Below are 9,074 nucleotides of genomic sequence, written 5' to 3' on the forward strand. Positions count from 1 at the left end.
CCGCGCACCCGCTGCGTGCGCATGCATTTTTTTCAACCCCCCCCCCATCCCCTCCCCATCCTCCCTCTCCCCCTGCATGCTGCAACACAGCCGAGCCGACGCGCAATACGGAGCGCTCTTCCCGGGAACGCCTGTCAGGAGACGCGTGCGCGGAATGCAATCAGGAATTCCTGCGTGTTCTCCTGCCGGATGTCTCGGCAGTTTTTTCCCTCCAAGTGCGCAGATTACCAGCCGGCCATTCATCAGCCCGTCTCCTAGAGAGGCAACAGAGGGAGGAAAGCACAAATACGGAGCAGCGGCAGACGTGCATAATGATCTGACGTATGGAGCAATCCGAGCAGTCATCAGCTGATGTGCTGACCTCCTCACGTGGAACCGGGATGAGCCGCTTTCATCCGCCGCTGGACGGCCTTCTGATTGATCAATCACATTCTTTATCAAAACCCTCATATGCCAACATATGCCCCTAGACATAATCTTCATCTAGGAAGTGCACAGCTTTCTTTTATTCGGCGAGGGGGGCGGGGGGAAACACGCAGCCTATATGGGGATAATGAGCGGCTCCGTCGACAGCGGATCACGGCCCCGCAGGACAGAGGAGACGAGACACCAGAGAAGAAGAGGCAGGGACGGGAGGACATGACGAAGAACCGCCGCGCGATTAACCGCCAGAGCAGATGGCTGGAAGTGGAGGTCGGCCCAGGGGCATTTTTTAGCTCGCGACTCCCTCGAGTGAATCTGCGTTTCTCCATCAAAACCCGGCAGTTTCAAACTATAACACGCATTGCAGTTTTTTGGAAGGCTCTTCTCTTCTTTTCTTTTTTTCAATTATCTGCGTCACACTCTCCTCGTCTCCTCTAGACTGTAATTAGAACCGCCTACTGGGTCCGCTTAACGGTATCTCGCAGTCTCTCTCTCCCTCCCTCTGAGGACTTTGTCACACGATGCGCAGTGCCTGGGTTCCCGAGCTGAGGGATCAGTCTAACATCTGGAAGAGCGCGGTCAGAGTGCCAGTGTCGACTCCACACTGCGGACATGAAACTCGCAACCACACCGACGCGGCGTTCCAGTCCATGTTTGTCAGCTGATCACATATTTGCTACACATAGAGTTGTGCGTGCTGTGTCTATTGCTGGTGTCTGAACTCGAAGCCTGCAGGTTCAAGAGGGATTTTGTGCAACAGGAATTCTGCCACTGATGTCGCATCAAGACCGACTTTAAACACGGTGAGCAAACAGAAAACAACTGGAGGTGGCGGCATCAAAAGACGAGTGGCATGTCAAGAAAAAAAACAAGCCCGATGCGGCTTCAGAGAGACACGAAGACGCCCCGGACAGAGGATTCTTTGATATTGGTGGATTTAAGCTCGCAGCCTTTTGATTGGCTACCACACGCGGACAACAGAGACGTTTGATTCGGAGTTTTCGATTCGTCGCGTGTGTGTGTGAAGATGTTGACAGAGTTCTGTGATGCGAGTTTGACTCCTCTGGCACCGAGGAAGGAGGAGATCCGACACACTTTGCATGATCAAATCCTTTGTGCTGTCAAACTCACGGAGAAGATAAAAAAATAAATAAAAAAAACATCTGACGCAACAAAACCGTGTCAGGGAGAATAACAGAAAAAAACTGTTTCATAAAGTGAGCTTGGAATCATCTTCATCTGCACCTGCACGGCTTCAGGCTGGACTGTGTAAGTGATAAACTGGTAAACAATCTGGGTTTGCTTGTTGCACAACTGACCGAAGGGGTTTGAACCCAAGTGAAAAAAAAGACACATCTATAAATATTACTTTGGGTAGAATTCATTGATTTACATGGCAACATTTTGACCTCCCTCAAGCATAAAACTCGCAATTGTTCAACTTTTCTCTCCCCAAGTTTACAGGGTTTGCAACAAGTTGTCGTCGTGCGAAAAACCTGAAAATTCCAATCCAAGGATGTCGAGACGTGATGATATTCCATCAAGCACACTGCAAAACAGCCAAAAGATCTCTTCATCACGGCAGAAAGATGTATAGGTCTGCTGGACATGTTTTTCACTGTAGGTTATTTCCCTTTTGAAAACGGCAGACTTGCAATATCACAATATTTACAGATCCAGAAGAAGAGAAGCAACACCCACACACGCACACACACACACACACACACACATATATATGCACACACACCTTCGCAGATCTCCAGTGTGATATGTTACACAACTAAGACGCTCAGACCCAGACAATGTAAAACAAACGGTGACAATCAGCAACAGATGAGCTTTCATCCATCCATCCATTCATCCATCCATCCATTCTTCCATTCATCCATCCATCAATCCATTCATCCATCCATTCATCCATCTATCCATCCATCCATCCATTCATTCTTCCATTCATCCATTCATCCATTCATCCATTCTTCCATTCATCCATCCATCCATCCATCCATCCATCCACCTCTTCATTTCCCCCAATGTTTTAATCAGCAGCGGCCTTTTGTTGCACATTATGAAAACAAACAGTCGACTTAATTTTCATCATTGCCTCAATTAAATGACACCAAGCAGCTCTTGTTTTAATTACGGCTGCATTAGAATGACACTGAGCATGTGCCGCACAGCGCCACGTCGCAGGCGCACAACTGGAACAGGGCTACGGTGTCAGCGCACACCGTCTAGGTGACTGAGTGTGTGTGCGAGTGTGCGAGTGTGTGTGTGTGTGTGTGTGTTTTCATAAATGTGCTCACAAGTTTGCTCAGGCAGATTCATGGCGAGCCCAGCGGTGAGGCGTAAATTCTGCTCCTGCAGCATCGGGTTTGCTTTTCATGTCTGACAAGGAATCTTTCGTTAGAACGACAGCTGAAAGGCACACACACACACACACACACACACACACACACACACACACACACACACACAGTTTACCTGCTCTATTTGCTTTCCTCTGCCCACGACTGCTAATCTCTCCCGTCGTCTTTGTCCTTCTTTCGCATTTTCACGCTTCTCATTTTCTGCCTCTTCTCACTCTCTTCCTTTCCTCATCAAGCCTTTGATCTCCTCTCACCTCTGATGCAGGTGCACCATCCACTCAAAGCCCATTTAGGGGGGGGGAAAAAGGCTCAGATGTTCTGCCATGAGACGCTTTTTTAACCTGTCCCGATTTACATTAACGACGAAGTGCCGAGCTCAGAACAGAAGGCTTGGATGTTAAATGGAACACAGCAAAAGGACACATTTAAGGTTTTTTTTATGTTTTTGTAATGGCAGTTTGAATCTCTGACAAATCCACACAGTCAGGTTGCCAGAGGCAGAGAATGAGGGATAAAAATCCCAGAATAGAGGATTTATTTTTTCTTGATTTCTAAAACTGCTGTTGAATTTTCCACATTTGAAGGGGGGGGAAACCAACAGGGGGTGTGGTGCCTAACCTGGGAGAGGTATGAGTGCCCTTTGTGCTACACATCACAAAGGTCTGATTTGCAGAACTGAGTGGTTGAGCACAAACTTTCTGAGGAGTGGAGCGAGTAAAAGAAGGATGAAGCTGTTTTGTTTCTGTGAAGCTCAGTGACAGTCAGTGAGTTCACTGGTAGAGACACAGACAGTGTTGCTGCCAGGAAACACTGGTTATTAAGTCCGTTTTGCATATCATGTGACCTCGAAGGGGTTTGAGTTCAATCCCATACACACTTCTTTACATCATTTTAGTGTTGCGCAAAGCAAAGGAAGGAGGAATTTTCCTTGTTTTTAAGGAATTTATTGACTGGATACAGACACGATTGACTGTTGGGGAAGTCAATTCAGGAATACGGAACCTTTTAAGTCGTGGAGAAGAGCCTTCGAGGGGCCGGGACTGGCAGGCTAACAAAGATAATAAAACAAGGGGATTACAGGACGCGAAAAGTCGACTCCGTCGGCTCTAATGAACCGTGAACACTGAAGCATCAACAGACCCTTCGTTCCGACTGTGCTGGAGGTATTTTACAGTCATTTGACAAGTGGAGAGAGAGCAAAAAAAAAAGAAAGAATAAAAAAGCACCTCGCAGGCTCGCACACAGTACACATTTCCTGGCGGCCGCCCGCCCACACATGAACAGACTCACCCACGCTTGCACAGCAGCCATTCACACAAGCGGCGTGCGCATGCGCCACATGTTGGGCCCCGGCTCCCGCGCTGGATTCACCCGAACGCTGCGCGAGATATTTCCATGGCAACAGCAGAGAAAGAGGAGGAGAAGAGAGAGGGAGGGAGGTGGAGACTGGAGCCGGAGGATCTCCAGAGAGTCTCCCTCCCTCTTTGACTCTTTGATTCAAACTCTTCTCCCTCAGCTTCATTCAACAGGACAGCCATGACTTTAAAATACGGCAAAAAAAAAAAACGAGGCAGCGGCTGCGGCTGTCGCATACGAGCGATGTGACCCTCCGCAGCGCAAACAATGAGCCGAGGCCTCACATGAACTGCTGTCATTATTGCACAATGTTGTGCAAGTGCGTTAAGAAGGGGGCCAACATTTGGACTCCCTCATTGTGATTTTCTTCCCCCCCCCCCCGCCAGATTCTGTTGTGAAACTGCTGCATTTGAGATGATGGAGGGGTTTAAAAATAGCACGGACGGAGTGGGGACACACACACACACACACACACACAGACACACACAGCGCAACGCGAAACAGCTCATTTTGTTGGCTAGGAACCCCAGAAAAATAAAGATGCATTTGAGAACCAACAGCGGTGGTCAGGCAGGCTGGTTATGATTTTTTTATATTGTTATTGAACAGACTCAGTGTTTCTCATTTGACAACTCAAACGTATGCCTTCTTACACCTGCAAGGGAGCAACGCTGAACAAGTGGCGTTCGAGATAGATTGCTTTTTTTTTTTGCTTTTTTTTTCATTTGTGCCTGGAGAGACTCGTTCACTTCGCCACAAATAAAAGGTCGTTAATTTGATTTACGGAAAAACTAATCGCATGGGGGACGCGGTGAATTTGTACTCGCGAGTGTGTGAGAGCGGGAGTGTGTGTGAGTGTGTGTGTAGAGTAGGGGACTTTGTGCGTCCCATGTGGCATGAGATATTTATCTCAGCCCAGCTTTTCATTAATGGGTCTGTAGCCAACTGGCACCAAGAGGAATTATAGGACAGAAGCAATCAATACATTCAAGCTCAGCCGTGTGTGTGTGTGTGTGTGTGTGTGTGTGTGTGTGTGTGTGGCTTTCCTTTCCAGTGAGTGATTTTAACTCACTCAAGTCGTTAATGTCCTCAATAATCTTTATTTATATATTGTGTATATATCAGTGCAGCACTATTGCAACGTTACCACCATGACCAGATGAATCCTTTTTACTATCTAACATGTAAAAAGTACAGCAAAGATTCTGCTTGCACAAAATGCATACAAAATAATGAATTCAATTCAGTATTTCTAACTTACTTTTAACGGACTCTGCGAACACAATCACCTGCTCTTTGATATCCACCACCACTGTCCACTAGTCTAATACAAAGTTAATCAAGGACTGGCTACTTGATGAGTCACTACATTTAAGTGACCAACATAGTGAATATTTCAAGCATTAAACATTTCAATGGAAATCAAATGAATGCCCTCTCAGGGAATTAGTCACAGTAATTACACAAAAAGACACACACATACCGTACACGCAGTGACAGGTGATATTAACCCAACAACCTCTGTAAAATCAATCTGTTGCCAATCCATTATTAGCGATGAGTGATTAGCGGACTGCGATGGTTCCCTTGTGGCTCATAAAAAGTGACTAATGTGGTTTGCATTAGTCTTAAACAGGAAGGAGGATTTAAATGGAAGTGACTAATGGTTTTGCCAACATTTCTTCTGACTCACTAGTTCACACCGTCTTGATATCTCCGTTTGAAAAAGCCCCGCATGGAGACTTTGGGCCGTTCCGCTCCATTAGCGACCGCTTCTCCGCCCTCGCTAACGGAGCCATCATCTGGGCGCCGCTCGCTGTGATGTAATTATATCGGCGTCACTGAGCTAATCACAAGTTCTTCTCCAGCTGCCTCCTCCCTGGCGAAGAGGTGCAGCCGGCCGATAGCGTCACATCATTTACAGCCACGCTGACGATAACCAGGGCTGATGTTCAATTAAACTGGCCTAATCAGAGCAGGGCTGCCGCCTGCGGACGGGACGGACGGCGAGATGTAAAGTAAACCTGCTTGATTTGTGAGTGGTTCATTTTTTAAGGTGGATCAGCTGTGGTTCATTTTCTTTTCCAGGCATAGATCAGAAGTTTAAATGGTAAAATGGTAAATGGACTGCACTTACGTAGCACTTTCCAGCACCTTCACGCTGCCCCCAAAGCGCTTTACAATGGCCTCTCATTCACCCGTTCACTCACACAGTCACACACACCAATGGGTGCCATGCAAGGTGATGCCAGTCCCATTGGAAGCAAGTTAGGGTTAAGTGTCTTGGCCAAGGACACAACAAGTGAGATTTGATCCGCCAACCTTTCGGTCATTGGACAACCCGCTCTACCTCCTGAGCTACAGTCCTTTTGATGTCTTTTTACAATATTGAATAAAGTTAGGGTGTTAAAATAACAACAGACCAAAAGATGAGAAAGATGGACGGTGTTCCACATTGACTGGCTGGGCTGATATGGAAATGCTTGGTGAAAATGTGTCAAAAGATATTCTGGGATCAAATATCCAGCGACACTTTTGAAGTTTTGCACTTCTTTTCTCTCTTGAGATGTATCCCTGCTTATAAATTCCCTCTTTTTTGCAGCTATGCTCCACTGAACTGCTACTCCGGACCAGTTGGAAGCTACAGTGGGGCCCTTTCATGGGTTTTTCCCCAGTTGTGTTGCTTCAGGCTGGCACTGAGAGGAGTTCTCTGCGTAATAACATTTGAAGCGATGGCCTCAGTACAACCCTTTGTTGCTGCTCGCAAGTTTGAATAACGCAGGTCGCGGCGCGGACAGGATCTCCCCCTGCCCCCGACACTTTAAGTGAAGCCAAGCAATCATTCACAGGGTGGAGAGAGAGTGTTCAGACGTTACCTTGCTGTCATGAGGACGAGGACAACGATGACAATGAGGATGACGGCGTGTGTGATGAACACGGGGGATAATGAGCATCATGGCGGCGGTGACAACAAAACTGCTATGATACAGACACACAGGCTCAGATCGCTGGGGGAAGAGTAGAATAGGACAGAATGGAACAGCATTAAAATAAAATGGCATTTGAATGTGAATACGGACTTATGTGAATAATCGTCCCAATCTCCTCAACGTCTATTCCCGCTGGCTTCCAATCTGCCAAATTCTGCGTTCTTATGTTACGCAGTTGGTACGGCAGCATAAATGCGAGCGGCTCGAGGGCAATTTTCACTTACACACTTGAGTCACTCACGCATATACACACACACATTTGTTGAAGAGTCTGTTTGTGGATGGTTAATTTTTTGCATCCTCTTTGTAGGAGGAATTCATCCAAGTGAAAGCAAAACCTAAATAAATGAATTAGCAAGTGGTTCCGCATGTGTTTTTGTGTGTAAATTCATAAAGGGCTTGATGCACAGTCAATTTGGGTGTTTAGCACCATTTGGCATCTCAAAACACACACATTCTCTCTCTCTCTTCAGAAAATATCTGAATATGATCTGGTTTACTCGTGGGAATGTGATTAACTTACTCAAGTATGTAACGGAACCACAATGTTCCTTTCCAGAAAGCAGCAGGACTCACAGTTCATCAGTTCAACGTAAAAAAAAAATAAAAACAGCGAACCGAGCAGCGGAGGCTCCACTGACCTGCCGATGAGCAGGAACTCTCCCACCACCCCATGCCGCCTCATGGCCATGAGGATGTTGCGGACAGTCATGCCCTCGCAGAAGCAGGCCACCACCCTGGCCTTGGGCAGGTGGGCCCGCAGTCTCTCCAGCAGCCGGTCGAAGCTCTGCTGCCCGGCGTTGCTCCAGATTTTGCCTGTCGGGGAGATGGTTACAAAAAGAGGGATGTTCAGTAATGACCTGTGTTACCATGACCCCCCACAATTGCAGAAAACCTAAATTTTGTAATTAAAAAAAAAATGGTAATGGAAACATTTAAACTTGAAAAAGAACCCTCAAATATGGCTAGATAATATGGAAACACCTGCAAATTGCAATTGTACTCTGGTGGCGAAATTTTTGAAACATGGCTTTGATTTTGCAAAAAACTGTCATGGAAACGCAGCTAATGACGGCAAACGGACAAACAGGCTGCGGCCTCACCAGAGTGGGCGATGCAGATGCCTTCTTTGGCCGCCATGTCTTTAAATGCCTCCATGCCACTTTCACCGTAGTTGCCTGGAGGGGAAGAAAAAAAAATGTAGACGTTAATGATGCGTGGCCTGTTAGTTCGCTCAGGCCACGGGGTCATCTGACCGCCGAGCTGCTTCCTGCCTGCAACAGGCTTCCACCTTATTTCCTGCAATTATGTCTAACTACGGCCTGGATGCTGCTGCACCCGCCGCCTCATGCTTCCCCATATCGACAGAACGTTAGGCTTTCTATGGTGCCTGCGGAGGGCCACAGACATTTCGGAACAGCGCCGGTGCTGACTCGTTTGACTCACACGGTGACGTGAAGACATGATTCAGACTTGAGCGGTTCCAGCATTTGGCATTCAGGTGTCCACACATTAGGAATGTGACAGGAGAGCGATGATAAAATTGTCATCGTGGATAAACAACAGTTTGAATTGACGGATTATTTCAAGCAACAAAAAAAAAGAATTCTGGTTCAGTGGCAGAGGAAAAGAGTTGATGTAGTGGAGGGGAGAAAAGTGGGGATCCGAGTGACATTGAAAAGTAACATTAAAGCTGTCTGGGTGAGAGCAGGTTTCACAATGGAACAGTCTCCTGGTTTTCCGAGGCCACAAAAGAGAAAGACAGCCGTTCACTCCCTTAACTACAGCCAGGTTAGAGCTGCCACTCAGATTAAGGTTCATGTGTCTGGAGGGAGTTGAAGGCAAAGACTTGAAACAAAGTTGAAAGGTCCAGTGTGTAATATTTAGTCTGATTTACAATTTGTATTTTTTGGTAAAAGCTGAATACAATGGCCAT

The 9,074-nt window shown here is 46.9% G+C and overlaps 1 protein-coding gene across 1 annotated transcript in view; it reads right to left on the bottom strand.

The window, feature by feature from the left end:
• grm5b (glutamate receptor, metabotropic 5b) overlaps positions 1–9,074 on the bottom strand; it is a 50,912-nt gene that overhangs the window by 29,681 nt on the left and 12,157 nt on the right. The window contains exons 5-6 of the mRNA XM_076049854.1: positions 8,242–8,316; positions 7,780–7,954 (exon numbers count right to left, since the gene is read on the bottom strand). Of these exons, the coding sequence (XP_075905969.1) occupies positions 7,780–7,954; positions 8,242–8,316 (250 nt within the window). The remainder of the gene's footprint in view (positions 1–7,779; positions 7,955–8,241; positions 8,317–9,074) is intronic.

The sequence above is a fragment of the Nelusetta ayraudi genome, unplaced genomic scaffold (genome assembly GCF_046127955.1).
Source record: "Nelusetta ayraudi isolate G7.1 ecotype Tasmania unplaced genomic scaffold, CSIRO-AGI_Nayr_v1 ptg000120l, whole genome shotgun sequence".
Lineage (NCBI taxonomy): Eukaryota > Metazoa > Chordata > Actinopteri > Tetraodontiformes > Monacanthidae > Nelusetta > Nelusetta ayraudi.